The sequence below is a fragment of the Gopherus evgoodei genome, chromosome 8 (genome assembly GCF_007399415.2).
Source record: "Gopherus evgoodei ecotype Sinaloan lineage chromosome 8, rGopEvg1_v1.p, whole genome shotgun sequence".
NCBI classification, from domain to species: Eukaryota; Metazoa; Chordata; order Testudines; family Testudinidae; genus Gopherus; species Gopherus evgoodei.
In genome coordinates, this window is record NC_044329.1 from 103,318,068 (window position 1) to 103,334,718 (window position 16,651).

Sequence of the window (16,651 nt, forward strand, 5' to 3'; positions counted from 1 at the left end):
TCCTGAAGAGGGGCTATTACCAGAAGGGATATTGGGAGCCATGGTGTCAGGGAAGTACCTAAAAGGAGCGTTCATCATTTTTAACTCACACCTTGTCTACACAAAAAGGTTGCCCTAGTTTAACTAAAATCTGTTTTTAAAATCAATGTAGTTAAATCATTCCAAATCTCTCTGTGGGCACTTCCACAGGCATGAGTCCACACAGAAGACCAGTTAAACTAAATTGATTTAAAAACAGATTTTAGTTAAACCAAAGCAACATGTTTGTTCATGTAACCCACATGCCTGTACTGCAGCATTAGTGGTGCAAACAAGGGAAGAACCCATTTTCATTTTGGGGCTCTGTACCTACGGACTTGTCAAATCCCAGCAAGAGTGACTCTTCTGGATGAACAAAAATCATCCAAAAATAGGTGTAGCAGGTATCAAGTGTGCTCATCAGCAGTTTGAAGCTTATTTGAGTGACTTCCATTGTGGGCAAGCAGTATAGGAGAACACACTGACATTCATTCAGAGAGGAACCAATGGGAATTCAAGGGGAGGGAAGGAGTTTATAAATAAAAGGAGTTGGAGCCTGACTAGAAAACTCAGTGGTGGAACAGCGCAACATGACATGGTCTGCTGTAAGGATTGTGTTCCAAGGACTTTGCCTGTGTGTTCAGGCTCCCTCACCCATTGGGAGAAGATAATGACTACAATTGCTGCAGGTTGTGGAAATAGCAGATTCAAAGAGAGTTTGACAGAGACTGTGAGACTATCATTCGTTTCCCAGATTTTTAGGCACTAGTATACCCTACAAAGGGTTTGGGTGTCATTCCACAGAGACTGAGAAAGGTAAGTCCTGTTTGAGATGAGCATTAGAAGAGGGTATGTATGTGTGCATGTATAATTATATTTTACATCTGAAGTTGTGATAGTAACCAGTACTAAAACTTGGAGAAACTCCTTTCTGAAAATGTTGTCTTCAAAAGAGTTAGTATTGACAATATTCACAATCATTTCAACAGCTATGGGAAAAATGTCATGGATTCATATTTGTTATAGATAAATATTTTCCTTTTGAGATTTTCTGTTAATTTCCTTATATTAATGATTTTAACACTATCAAACAAATATATCAAAGCTCTGAAAAGATTAAGGTCTGGTCTGCACCACAGCAGAAAGGTACGCTGAGGTACAGAAAGGGGGAAAATAATTATATCTGATAATACCACAGTGTCTTCTCCAAACCCCTTCCATTTAAACAAGGCCTTACTGTACTAAAAACTTTAGAACTTTATGGATTGCCAGGTTCTGACTACCACTGAGAAAAAGAAAGTCTTTACAAGTAGATCACATAGCTGTGTAAGAATAGCTAGGACAAAACTTTATAATCCAGAATCAGAGGGGTAGCCGTGTTAGTCTGGATCTGTAAAAGCAGCAAAGAGTCCTGTGGCACCTTATAGACTAACGTTTTGGAGCATGAGCTTTCGCGGGTGAATACCCACTTCATCGGATGCATGTAGTGGAAATTGGTAACACCGACGCAGTGGGTATTCACCCACGAAAGCTCATGCTCCAAAACGTCTGTTAGTCTATAAGGTGCCACAGGACTCATCGCTGCGTTTACATAATCCAGAATGTTTGTCTTATGAGTTCACGTGTATTATAAAGTTGCCTCTGCTTTAACCCCCAATTCCTAGTTCATTTCATCATTTGAAACTTCTGATTCATGCAGTTAACACATAATTTTACCAAAAAGCCCTCCTAAATTCTGTAAAACAAAAATACATGGAATAAATATAATTATGATTAATCTAAAGAAAATAAAGTGTTTCAGCAAAAGTCTTAAACTTTTTCTACAAAATCTACCTTATCACTGTCCTAGAAATGCTACAAAAATAGTCTCATTGGCTGGTGTAAGTTAATATAAGAAGTATGAGTGCATGATATTTGCATTTGTATATATTTAATATATATATATGCCATCATCTTCGGATCCAGTCAAGCTACACTCCCCACAGGACCCAATGTGAGGTGGAGATATGTGCAAGAGTGCACCACCTCTGTGCTCCTCCTGTTCCCAAGGAAGTCTGTTCAGACCCCAGTCTAAAATTAACTTCAGGGTTGCCTAATTTATACTGGTTTAAAACCACCCCTAGGGGGTAACCAATATGCTGGTGGAGACTGTTAGAACACAGTACAGCCAAAAGTGTCACCAAAGTAGGGGAGGGAGGGTGTGTGAGAGGATCATTATAAAGCTTGCTGTGCTGGCTCTATGCCAGCTAGGGATTCTACCACATTAAGAAAATCCTTAGTTTTACAACCTCTCAACGCTGCTCCAGCAGCACAAAGGGGCTGCATCACAGGCCAAGATCTGCCCTGTAGCATCCAATGAAGCAACTTACGTTTTGCTAAAGTGTGAAGATATTTATATTACCATCTTACACTGAAATGCAACCACGTCTGTGCTGGAATACAGTTGTCATTCTGCAGATGCCATTTAATTTTTTTTGTTTAATTTTTTTTTTAAAGGAGGAGAGATATGAAGAATAACTGCTCTAATTTAAAATACAGGGGAATTTTAGTTAGGCAGCATATAATTACTGTATTCAAGTTGGAATTTGACCTGTACATCTTATGAAAAGAACCAAAGGAATTTCAGGGACATTGAGTAATCACGACCTCAGTTTTATGTCTCAATCAGAAGACAACACTTCTTGATGTGCAGTGCCCCAGCCCCAACACCAGGCACTTTTTTAGTTTAATACCAACTAGAAAGAAAGCATCATGGCACCATAACACAATTTCTTGCAGCATCTGGGTTATACTTATAGGTCTCTAATCCAAGTACTGATGAGGCCTGACAAATACATAGCTTATGAGATCTGAAGAGGCCACAGATAAAGGGGTATTTGCTGCCAGCCAATATTCAGTCTCACTAATTATGAATTAACAAAGGATAAAGAAATAAAATATTAGTTAATAAGATAGGGCTAAAAACTATATAAGAAATGTGCTGCTGCTGAACAGTGAATTAGCTATTGTTGTACATACAAACAAACACTTAAAATGGAAGCAAGATTTTCTTCCTGAAATGAGTCCCTGGCCTTTGTATTTAGAGGCAGGATTCAATCCTGCAACTCACATTAAACAACACAGACTTAAAGAGAGGAAACTGGTGGACTCTACTGAAAAACACTAAACTGCAGCAAAGAACCGTCAAGTATAACACAGTGCAGTTTAACTGAAAGTGAATGCTTTACAATTTTAAAAATATGATATTAATAGCAGAAGTTCCATCGAAAGCAAAACATTTCAGAGACCAAAAAGGTTTACGTTCAACATTTCTTCAAAAAACACAGGCAGTCCCCACACACAGGAACAAAGGTAATCAAACTCTTAATGTCATTGAGAAAGCTTGCCAAATAGATTCAGACTTTGGAAACAATCCACAGAGTTATAACTGGCAGTCTGTGTGAGGGAAAGAGGCACAGCAGCACCTCACAATGCAAATGAATGATGTTATTGTAATCCTCAATGGCCCATGGGATATCAGTCTGCTGCACAACACGAACAAGCTGTGAAAGCCTCTGCAGTCTCCTCCTAAATCTACAAACAGAAAAAAAATACTTATGAACTGTTAGGTGGTTTAGTAAAGATCCGGGCTGCACCTGTGATAACTTATGTGGATAGTTTTACATCCTATCAGGTTACTCTTTTACAGAAGGATCATGGGTAGGAGGGAAAAAAGGGACGAAACTGAGGCCTTGTCTATACTGGACATTTGCTTTGCAACAACTGCAAACCCTTAGGGTGAAATCCTGGCCCCACTGAAGCCAGTGGCTTTTGCCATCAACTTCACTGGGGTCAGGATTTCACACCTGATATGGTCAGACACAGCCACTGTTTGCACTGGTGGAGCCTACACCTGTTTGAAACTAAGGTAAGCTGGACCAATACAAACTGCAGCTTACAGTGGCGTATCCTACTCACTGCTGGAGTTTTCACTAGTGCAGCTACAATGATTACTAGCCACTGAAGGCTTTAACTGGAGTAAGTCCCTAGTGTAGATAAGGCAGGAATGTTTAGGGTGACTAGTCTGGGACAATTTCCCAGAAGATGTGGGCAATCTCCCTAAGAAAGCTATAGAAACCCCCATCACCTGAATAACTCAAAAGTGAACTAGACAAGCTCCTCAAGAACCGATCAGAAAGAATGATTCCTGCATTGGCAGGGAGATGAATAGTCTTTCCTCTTCCTTCCCCCCAACTTTAGTTTCCAAAATTCTTTGATTTACTATGAAGAGAAACATTAGTCCAACTTAGCAACACTCACAACCTTCTTGGTATCATCTTCTACCACCACTTCTAAGTGAGATGCTCTCCCCTGTCTTTGGCTTTCAGTAAAAATATTGTAGCACCATTTACAGAGCTTTTAGAGGAATTAACAGCAAATGAAGCTCTACATCTGGGCCATTTGTAACATGTAGTCTTGCTTGTTCTGGGAGCTGAAATGAGATAGCCACCTATTGAATAAAACTGAAGAATTTTGACCACAAGGAGGAAACTGAACATGATTCAGAAAGATGACATGTTATTTGCCTTGAATTGGAGAATATTTTCTCCTTTACATGAGTTAGATCTTTTTTGAGCTGAAACAGCTGAAATTTGAGTATCCCACTGCTTATTGGGATGTTGACTGCAGAGAAATGAGAGAAGGTCATATTATATAAACAAAACACAGCTCACTATGATTTCTTTACAAAAACGACCCCTTCTTTACTCATGTAATTGTCAACAGGATAATTGTTACATACAAACAGATGTATCTCTGTTTCTTTTGTTTTTGCAAAGCCTTCAAAATGCAAGACAATTTTCTTGAATTAATCCCATAATGAAAGGATCCCTTTTTGGATCTAATATTCAATTTTTATTGTAGATTGAATGAAAGATGCTTTGCGCTTTAACCATGTAATGTAGATAAGCATTAGCATTCCCATTTTACATATGGAAAAACTGAGGCACAGAGAAGTTAAGTGGTTTGCCAGAGGTCACAAATTATACAGAGCCATAGGATGGTGTTTTACCAACTAACTGGAAGAAGGGGATGCACAGCTACTTATCCTCTTCAATCTAATTCAGACATGACACACAAAGGATGACCACAAACAAGGGTATGGGGAAGCACAGGCGCCAGGTCTGTATAATTTTTGGTGGTGCTCAAAAACAGGTCCAAGCAGAGCCGTCCCATCCATGAGATGGACTGGGGTAAACGCCCTGGGCCATGGGCTTTGGGGAGACACAGTGTCCAGGGTGGCCTAGGTGCCTAGCGGGGGGCCTTGCACCCACAACAGTGAGCAACCCGTCCACAGCCCACCGCGCTTCACTTCAACATCGCTTGGGGGAAGGGGCAGAAGCCAGAAAGAGGCAGGGGCTTGGGGGAAGGGGTGGACTGGGGCAGGGAGGGGGCGGAGCACGGGTGGGCTGGGGCCGAGTTGCTCGCTGCTGCTGGTGCCAGGCCCTCCCCCCCCCCCCCGCCATTAACTCCCTAGGTTGCTCTGGACCCAGAGCAGTCCAGTCCATAGGATGGATTGGGGCAACCGCCCCAGGCCCCGCGCTTTGGGAGGCCCCGCGCTTCAGGAGGATGCAGGGTATATTTTTAAAAGTCTATTTAAATTCTGCATAAACACACATTTGTAACTTGGATACAGGTATGATAGATTGGGTTGTGGGGTTTTTTGGTTTTGTTCTGATATTTGAACAGGGATACAGCAATCTAATAACAAAGCAAGTAATTAAAGGAAATCACTACATGTCAAGTGTTTCTATTGGCTTGTGGGTTCATTAGTTAACAAAACCATCCTTTTTCTATTTGCAGCCCCATTCACTATAAACAGTTTCTAATTCCTGTACCCGGCCTCATTCATCATACAACTCTTACTTGCTAAGCACCATCCTTCCTATGCACTGAATGAGTCAGGGGTCTTGTGGAAAAAATATTGTGATAACTGAAAACTGTACCAGAATGCATGCATACATACACACAAGGTTGCACAGGTAACCTTAATTTTGGTATTTCCTAACTTCTGAATGCTTGACTTTACAACAGCGTTCTTCTAATGTTTTGCCTATGTAATATTTATGGTTGTCAAAATAAGCTTGTTTTGAGGATATTACCATGTTTCTGAAGATGAACTATTTTCCACCCAGAAATCATAAAATGGTTGAGCAAAGCAAGTTATAAACACAGAGATATTGCGAACAATAAACAGCTGGGAAGGAAATCCTGGCCCCACTGGATTCAATGGCAAAACTCCCATTGATTTAAATGGAGCTAGGATTTCTCCACTGGTCTTAAAATGTAACGAACACTGAAGGTCAGATTATATTAGCAGCTTGCTTCCTACCTCATAATTTCAAGTGGACTGATCTGATATAAATTAGCCACTGAAATGTCAGAATCTTACTTAACCAATTCTTCCTCTAGCTTTCTCCTGTAAGGTGCTTTGGCAAGAACTGTATGTTTATTGTCTCTGTAATCTTGTCTATGATTTTTGCACAGATGCAAAAGGAAAGGCTTTGGATCGGTATGAAATACTTTGCAAAAAGAAGGAATTTGTTCTCTTCTCCCACTGCTTTATAAAGAGTTTTAAAAACAATTTCCCCTGATAAAACTTGGTGGAAGCTAGAAGCTTCTTGTTTTTCCTGTTGACATTTCAATGCTTCAAACAGAAATGTCTTCTCTGGACACAGTGTTCCATGCAATCACACAAGAGGATCAACTAAGCAGATCTAAAAATGCATTTAAGATGCATCAAATATAAAAAAGATGACCACAGAAATAGTAAAGAGTTTTTGTCTCTAGAAACTGATCATACTTCAGATTGGAGTATACACCAAAACTTCCCTTAAAAAGTAGTTAAACTGTGTGCTGGGACATAGCTGAAGACTTTATTCTTCCTCAACACTGATTCTATTTTCACATAAGATTCCCACCGATCTCTACACAATCCCATTATTGGGACCTTAGCATGAATTATTGTCTTACTGGTCAGAGGGACCATTGTTCCACTCTTATTTTGCACTGGCAGATGTACATACAAAAACTTATCTTTCTGAATCTGCAAAACTTTGAAGTTATTCTACTGAGTCTTCTCTTCTTAAAGTGTTTGCATTCAGGGGATTATCTCCTCCAATGCTTAATTAAGAGGAAATTTTCTCTCTTTTTATTTAGATTTCCAGTTTAAATTGAACCCCCAATGTTTTGCCGATCCTTAGGCTTTGATTTTAAAATATTTGAGAGAAAAAAGCCTCTCTAATCACTTTACTGCATATGATTCAGAATGGAAGAGAAATAGTCCCTCCTTCTGCAGAAGATGGATTGGGGGGGGTCTGAGGAAACACAACCATTGCATTCTTAGATTTTATTTATTTTTCTTACCAATAAGAGAGGCACGCACAGTAGTTCTGTGGTGAGATTATTCCTTTTTCACTCAAACTTTTAGAAAAACTAGTTAGTATGGTGAGTCCTGGTCCGCTGAATGCATAATTGCCTCAGATACCAAATTCAGCTGCAACAGAGCATTTGATAAACTACACAGAATAGCAAGTTAGCTCATATAATCTGCTTCCTTATGCAAGGTAAATTCTTCCTATCTAAACTTCTTGAAGCCCAGTAATCAGTGCCAACCCCAAAGAAGATTCTAAGAAGCATTAGCTACATTTTCACTTACCACAACTAAAATCTTCTCCAGTAAAGGTCAGAAAGACATCTACAACCAGTCTGACTATCAAAAGTGTACATTAACCATCACCTCTGACTTTTATCAAAACGAGGAAGGGAGAAAGAGAAAACGATTGAGACGAAGGTAGATGGATTTTACTTCATGTGTAGAGTCTCCATCCAGCTCAGACATTTCTAAAGCATTGTGTTCATTCAAAAGGGGCAAAAGCTCTCCTTCACACAAGACTGTAAACATATTCTATTTACTTCAGAATAGCTGTTACAGAACATTCTGGCAGGAATGTCTGTGAATCAGTATTTACTGCTAGCAGGCCCATCACCAACAACTCTAGAAACTCTCTCTAGTTTTCACAACAGAAAGTACACAACACACACAGAACTCAAATATCAGTGGACATACTGTACTTTGGTGGTGGTTCCTCCTAACTCAGGTCTTAATTTAATACTTGTATCCAATGAAATTGGGGTTTAAGAAAACCCAACACTAATTTTTTTAATCTGGAAGAGAGTCAATAACAAGATTCAGCCAATAACCAAGTATATTCATTAAAAGTATGTGTTATAAAGAATACTTCCACCATTACTTGATGCCAGAAGATTACCTACCTTATGATCCTATCTAGTGTCCTTTATCTTCTGGATACCTAATATGGCTCTCCCCCATCCCCATCTTGCTAACTAGAAAAAGTTAACAAGACAGCAAATAGCCTCTCTTTCAAGATAAAAATCTAACTAGGCTGCACCAGAGCTATGTCTACACTACTACCTCTATCGGTAAAACGTTTGTTGCTCCCAGGAGTGAATATTCCACACCACTGACTGACATAAGTTACGCCAACAAAAGTGCTAGTGTGCACAGCACTCTGTTGTCAGGAGAGCTTCTCTCACATACAGAGCTTATGCTGCTCACAGGGGTGGGTTTTTTATGCTGATGGAAAAGCTCTCTCCCGTCGGCATAGAGCGTGTTCAACACATGGACTACGGCTGCACTGCTGAAGCGCTGTAAATGTACACAAGACAGGCACACTTGCACTTTTTTTTGTTTAGCATTAGCCAGAAAGAAAACTGTACTTAAAAAAACCCCAAATCCACTCTATTTAGCATTGATCAACTGCAACACAATCCCCCAAGAAAACAGTTTGGGAGTCCACGAGACATGACCCTCCAGATGGAAGAAATGTCAAGATAAATTGTTTCCTAGCCAAATAATTTGGTGTGCATATATTTTTGAATGAAGCTATTCTCCCAGCAACTCCAAATACAGATATTAAAAAAAGATAGTCCAGTGCGCTTTGTGCTCACAAAATGCCAAGTTTTGCACGACTGAACAATTTATCATACTGACACCATTATAACAAAAAACGTACAAGAATCATTCTAAGGATCTGCAAATATAACTGTCTAAATTGCTTCTGAAAATATTGCACTCTTTCTGTTGTGAGCACAATTTTTTTAGAACTGGCTTTATAATTTGGTCCTGGGCATAACAGACAGTCATTGTTACGAAATGTTGTCACAGGATATGTTCAATCTGTAAAACAAGCTATACAAGATAACTCATGTCATCACATTCTGTTGTTCACTTCCTTGCAAGAACAACATTAGTTCATTCTACCATTTCCAACTCTCCACAAGTTCTAAGCTTCCTTATACACTCCGTTTCTTTCTCATCCCATTGGAAATGAGCTCCATTTGTCTTAATTACCTAGACACACACCATGACAGAGCCTTTACATCATCCACATTTTGACAGAGGAGACTGAGCCTCATTATACCTTAGACTACAAATATGAGGCTTGCTTAATCAAGGGTTAAAATTTGGCATAGGAGTCTTACATCTTCGGAAGCTCCCTCAACACAATCTCTTCTCCAGTGCAGAACTACTCCAATGGCATCCACAAGAGCAGAGTGAAATTAACCAGAATTTTGAACAGTTCAGTACCACAGAGGCAACTGTGCTTGGTGTTCCTTCTGTATGGGTTTTTGGGGAGGGCGAGGAGGAAGAAGGGATGAGAGATTAGAATACTAAGGTAAGAGAACGAAAAACAGGCCTGCATATTTAATTTTTTTATATAAACATAAAAGCTATTAGCTGGTTTAGTTTATCAATAAAATAACGGTAGGTACTTTTTCCTGCTAGTTGCTCTTCTGCTCAACTATCCTCTTATGCCCCTGCAGTATGTGCAAGTTATATTACGTTTACACACCTACTCATTGCCAAACTGGAACAAGTGATACTACTTTATCATTTGCACTTGTTTTATTAATATCTTGGGCCTCCATGTAACTCACACCATCATTTTGAGGCTTCAAAGAATTTGGCTCAGATACCTCTATGGGAGTTGCACTCATACCAGAGATTAACACTATTAAATAGGGCAAGCCATTTTAATTACTGCTCCTTTTGGAAACAGTGGAAGAACATCAATACGAAGTAATAGTTGGGTGAGTCACAACATATAAATTGCACTGCTGAGACACAATAAAAGCTTGTCTGTTTTGTTAAAGTAAAGCCAGTAAATGCATCCAAGGCTGAAAGTTTCAAACAGGCAAGTAGTGGACTATTCCAATAAACAGTCTTTTGATTATTCTGATTAATTTTCCGGGACACTTGAAAACTCCTTAAAATCAAGGGGCCAGAACCTCAGCCCTGGCACTTTGGTGCTGCTCCTATGGCTATCCTAATAGGGCTGCTGGGGATTTGCCTTGTACAGACCCAACCTGCCATCCCCAGCATTGAGGGTGGAAGAATGCATATTAGAAAAGGAGGGGGCATGGCCAGAGCACACTGAATGCAGGTGATCCCCAGCTGGTGCAACAGACCGTAAGGGGCTGTTGCAGCAATCAGAATTTAGAGAAGAATGGCGTCTGTCCTAAATTTTGCTAGGAAATAGTTCAGCCCTCCAGCTGCTCCAAGATTACAGGAGCATAAAATTAGCTTTAAGCCACATTTGTACCCTCTCCCTATGTTTATCTTGTGCTGAAGATCTAATCTAAGGGATATCAGGTTAAAAAAAAAAAAAGCCAAAACGATAAACTAAACTCTGGATCCCATAATGTATGATTCTGTAGGCCAGTATATAATATTACAGGAATCTGTGGATAGATCTGGAACTACATTATTCAACGTGAAAGTGTTTCGTAAATTATTCTTCCAAACCAACATTTCAAATATGCTTTCTAGAGATCAATATGAATACCAAGAACTTGTATGAGATTTTCATGCATTTCAGTTACTGCATTAAGTATAATATATACTGAGACAAAGGTTCTGTGCTTTAATATTGAACTTTATGAAAATCCTTTTTTGGAAGTTCGCTACACCTCTTTTCTCTACAAGTGTGTTTTTTCTCACATCTTTTCTCCTCAAGTTTCTCATTCAAACTGTGATGCTACTGTATGGGTCTACAAAAATTAATAAAATGATAAATTGTTGTGTGCAATTATTCAGGAACAGGATGGTGATGGAGTGAGGATGTGTGTGGCGGGGAGGAGGGGGGAGGTTTGTTATTGTTAGGTTTTTTGAAGCAACACTTATGAGACTTCTGTTTTACAAAATAATCTTTGGATTAGAACTGCTAAGAGTGACAAGTGGGAAGCGGGAAAAGCAGTGAACTTGTCTGAAATATAGCAGAAGTGTTGTACTAACAAATGATGAGATGACATACACAGAAAAGGAAAGCAATTTTTTTTTAAAAAACCTCAGTTCTGAGAACTTAAAAAAAAAAAACACTACTTTTTTTCTTAAGTACAGACAGCTCTTTTTTACTTCAAATGGAGTTACATGTGTTTAGTGCCTTAGAAAAATCAGGACCTAAATTGGTCACCCTAAAATGGAGGCACCCAAAATTAGTGGATACTTCAAAATGCTGGCTTTTGGTATGTGACAAAATATACAGCCTATGAAAAGAGCTATCAGTAACTGCTTCCTTTTTACCCTTCTTTCAGTCTTGTCTTTGTGCCTTCTTCCATGCTGCCCCTTAAACCTGAACTGCTCTCCATCTTGGGCTACTCTTCCTGGTCATTCAAGTCCCTCCTAAAAATAACCATAATTCTTCCGTGAAACCTTTCAGCTGCAACTCAAATGCACACCACATAATATACAGAGATATGTGCATGAACACCCAGTGAAACTTTTGATCCCTGTTATCCTGTGTGTCTGTATTTCAGTCTTGACTTATAATTCCTGAAGCTAAAAACTGCATCTTCTAAGTCCTATATATCACTGCATTCAGTAATAATCTGTCATCCCTAATTAAAGGAATGTTGGGAGGGTATTTTGCATGAACAGTTTAAAAAAAAAAGTTATGGAAGACTTGCCCTAACTGGAGTCTTAAATGTGTGCCCATCACCATAGTATCTAAAAACACTAGATATTTTAAATGCCAAACAATTAAAGGTGGTGGTGTAGCTGTGTTGGTCCCAGGATATCAGACACAAGATGGGTGAGGTAATATATTTTATTGGACGAACTTCTGTTGGTGAAGAAGACAAGCTTTCAAGCTACACAGACCTCAAGAAAGCTTGTCTCCTTCACCAACAGAAGTTGGTCCAATAAAGCATATTACCTCACCCACCTTCTCTCTCTAAACGGTTAAGGAGTCACTTATGAGACCCATAAGCCAGCGTCTACCTACAGAAATACAGGTAATGAGGAGGGAAACAAGTTGATTGAACTCTGGCAGAAGAGAAATCTAGGTTTTGTTCTTGGGGGGATTTGGGGTTTTTTGTTTTGTTTTTTTGTAACGTAAGTCCTGGAAGAGAAGGACTGTCTTCTAAATAGTAGCTGTTTTTAGGCATATGTCTGCCTATTTTTAGGCTTAAAGTCCAGTAACAATGTTTATCGTAATAAACACCCAGCACTGTCCAGGGTAGATATCATTAGTTTCCAAAACCAGTAGTTTTCAAAATGGTTAGGCACTCCTCTCATCAATCTTACACATTTTCATACACAATTTGAAACTGTGTAAATAATTTTATAGTTTGATAATGACTATTTTCACAAGAAGGATGAAACTAACAATATGGAATTCTTTATGTTCCACTATAACATTATGAAGCAGCTACTCTGGTTTAACTATCTATCACAGAAGTCAGATAATTCAAAATTACGATTTCCTCAATTTTAATGTATTCATTTTGAACATATCTGATGTATCTAGTGTTAAATTTATATCTTCAGTCACTGAGGCTGAACTTCAGTTGTGAGACTTGTAACTTTGAAATTTTAAACATACAAATCAAGAAACTGAACCATGATATTGCATTAAAGTAGCTTTTCTGGCACTGATTTACTTAGGAAATATAAAGTATTTTATAAACTATCATGAATGTCAATGCAACAAATGAAGTTCAAAATAGCAGAGCTTCAGATATACTCTGTGCATATATGTGGAGCTCCATAACTTTATTAACGTAAGTGAACTATGAAAAAAATTTGCTGTGGTACCTCAATAGTGGCAGAGCTTAAGAATAATTGACAAAAAGAACAGACAGTAAACTAAATCAGCCTACTCCCTTCCACTTCCCAAATGCACATTCATTTAACAAACAAAAAAAAACCTCCCAGAAAACTGAGAAAGGGTCTCAGTTCTTACACACATGCTTATCTGCTACTGAAATCAACAGGCCTGCAGAACTTGCACAAGAGGCTCTCGACCATTATGAAGAAGTCTTTATGATAATGCTGTCAGTCTGTTAAAAAAAAAACACCACCACCTCTGGCATTTGCAATGTATATCATGGACTGCCAAACTTTATTTATATTATGTCTTGGTTTAAAAAATATTCTTGCATTCTTAATTAGAAAAGATAATGTAGGCTTAATTTTGATTAATAAGTTCGTTAAATAACTTGAGCTGACAGTGATGAGTTTCAGTTCACTGGAGTTAAGTAGCTCTAATTGAGAATTTAGGAAAAGTTCCTCATATGAGGAAGTTCATTCTAAAAGGGTTAGACCAGGGGTCAGCAACCTTTGGTGGTGTGCCGAGTCTTCATTTATTCGCTCTCATTTAAGGTTCCGCGTGCCCGTAAGACATTTTAACGTTTTTAGAAGGTCTCATTCTGTAAGTCTATAATATTAACTAAACTATTCTTGTATGTAAAGTAAATAAGGTCTTTAAAATGTTTAAGAAGCTTAATTTAAAATTAAATTAAAATGCAAAGCCCCCCAGACCGGTGGCCAGGACCTGGGCAGTGTGAGTGCCACTGAAAATCAGATCACGTGCCGCCTTCGGCACCCGTGCCATAGGTTGCCTACCCCTGGGTTAGACACTTCCCTGCACATGCAAAATGTAAACAAACAACTATACTGAATGTTCTGTAATACCACTGCTGTTTCACTGCATCATCAGTGACAGCTACACACGCCTTCTCTTGAACAGTTCAAAAAAAATTCCTCTCATAGATATCATTCTTTAACATATAGAGCATTTGCAGATGACAGATCTACCCAGTTAAATGCTTCCGGCAATTTTGTTAATTATATGCCAATTCTGAATGACACCTATCTAACTAACTAAAGAGCTATCAAGTCTCCCTTCAAGGTTACTGTCTCAATCACTTCGGTAGACTTCCTAGGAAGATATCCTATTATTTCAGGTTTGCAATTTCAAAAGATTTTTTTTCCTTTTATCATCCCCTAAGAAAAATGAAGATAAGTTATTTTTTTCACTTTTACTACTGTCTGACATAACCAACTCCTTTAGGATGGCTTGATATATAGGGGAGTGGTAATCACACAGAGTGGGCAAGTGCAACCACAAGTTCAGTGTGTGCCTGTTTCTGTCTATCTCTCTGGTCACCACTTGAATGGAGGTCAAGGTTACAGACTTACTATTCATGACCACGTTGTTTTGATATCAACATTAGTTTTCATACAGAAGAAAAATGCTATGTATTTTCTATCTTTTTAATCTTTCAAGAAGCTGTAAATTCATGAATATTTGTAAGGATGGGAGAAGCAAGGAAAAAAAAACACACTTCCTATGTCTGATATTCCTCGAGAGAAATAAGAACTATTGCCTTAAAAAAAAAAGTTATCCATTACGGATCAATTACTGGTAAAAATCAAGAAAGCACAGGCTAGAGTAAATAAACCCGAACAAAGACTGTTTTTTGTTTGTGTGGTCTCTGGTTTAAAAAGGCAATGAGAAAAGAGCAATGCCAGACAGTGATGTCACCCCATGAAGATAACAAAGGAAGCTGCCCAGGCTGAGAAACTAGAGGCTCCTCTCATTTAGGCAAAAATTAGAAAACTAACACCTAAAATAATCCAGAGCTGTCTAAAAATTAAAGACAGGGTTACAAAAAAAAATCTTTTCTAGTTTTAGTGTGTGTATTGGTTTGTTCTCGTATGCACAGTTTCTACCGCACACTTATACTTACGCTTTATAAATCAATTAAAATCTTCGTCAACAACACATTGAGCAATGGTCTATCTTAAGAGAAAACCTCTGATCTCCTTTCCAATTTGTTGGAAGGCAAAAATAGATGAGACTGAAAGAAACAAAGAAGTCTCACCCAAGGGTGTACATAAAATGAGTTAGCCAGCAGCCAAACTTAAGACCGGGCACACATTAGTTTCACCAACCAAAGCTTTTACAGAAAAAGCACTTTCACTGTTTGTTTTGTAATCATAGTAGCGCGGGGAAGAGGAAGGAAGAGGCCCCCCCCCCAACCTTTCTGTTACTTAAAAGTGAAAGGCTCATTGGAGCTGCTTACAAAAAGCAGAAGCCCACATGGAAAGCTACATCCACCCAAAGTCCATGAATTAAAATAGGAAAGAATGGTTAGTGTCTTTCTCTCTCCTTCCTATTGTTTTTCTTCTCTCCCCTCCCTCCCCTTTCTTCTCTCTCCCAATCTCTATTTCCTCTCCCCTCCCCTGCCTTGCTCCAGTTCTCCTTCCCTGTCCTGTGCCCCACCTCCCCTTTCTCTGTTTGTCCCTCTCTGGGCACGCCTGGCTCCTTCACCCCCAGCCCCCTTCTGCGGCTGCCTCGCTCCCCTCTCTCCAGTACCTGATATGGCGGCGGCGGCTCCTGATCCGGTTCGGTCCCATCCCCGTAGCTGGCTCGGTCCGACTGGGACTCGTGCAGCAGGGAGATGTCATCCGAGGTGGGGGACTTGAGGCAGTTCCCCATCGTTCCCGGCGGGGACAGGGCTTCTCCTCCTCAGTGGCGCTCCCGCCTTACTCGCCCCGCAGCGCCAGGCCGCCCGCAGCAGCAGCCGCCGCCGCCCGGCTGGGGAAGCTCATGCCCGTCTCTCCCCGTTAAGAGGCTTAGCGCCGACCCGGCTGCACCGGGACCCGCTGTCTCCCCCTCGCCCCGCACACTCCGGCTCCTGCCTCCTCCCCCTCCCGGGGCCGGGAGGCCTGTGAGGAGCAGCGGGCGGGAGGAGGAGGCCTCACTTCCCCACCCCCATCAGGGCCGCTGACAAGGGGGGCAGGGCTGTGTTTGGACAGCTGGGCTCAGGTGCGGCCCGCGCCCGTCCCCCAGCCCCGGCCGCAGCCAGGAGCTGTTCTGCTTCCTGGTCACCAGCGTTCTGCGCACTGGGCTTTGTCACGCGGGCCTCGTAACCCCTCCTCTCACTCCTCCCCGCTGCTGACGGGTTTCCCCGGGCCGGGCCGGGCCAGGCCTGGCTGCGCTCTCGCGGGCTCCTGCTGCCCACTGTCGCTCCTTGAGGAGCGTACTGAAGAGGATGCTTTCTGTGATGCGTTACGATCACATTTGCAGAGCAGATTCAGCTTGCTCCCCAAAATGGGGAGGGGGGTGCCATTCCTTCCCCCTTTTGTTTTGCATGATTTTAATGTAGCATGTGCCTGTTTGGGGAGGGTTATATGTGACTAAGAGCCCTGATCAGGGACCAGAACCCTTTTGTGCTAGGTGCAGTACAAATACAGAACTGGAAGACAGTCACTGCCAGAGCAAAA

General features: G+C 40.4%; 1 protein-coding gene across 1 annotated transcript in view; it reads right to left on the reverse strand.

Annotated features, from left to right (window-relative positions):
- RNF11 (ring finger protein 11) overlaps nt 1-16,256 on the reverse strand; it is a 48,912-nt gene extending 32,656 nt beyond the window's left edge. Inside the window, exon 1 of the mRNA XM_030572460.1 lies at nt 15,741-16,256. Coding sequence (XP_030428320.1) covers nt 15,741-15,863 — 123 coding nt within the window. The 5' untranslated portion in view covers nt 15,864-16,256. The remainder of the gene's footprint in view (nt 1-15,740) is intronic.
- Nucleotides 16,257-16,651: the final 395 nt, after the last annotated feature.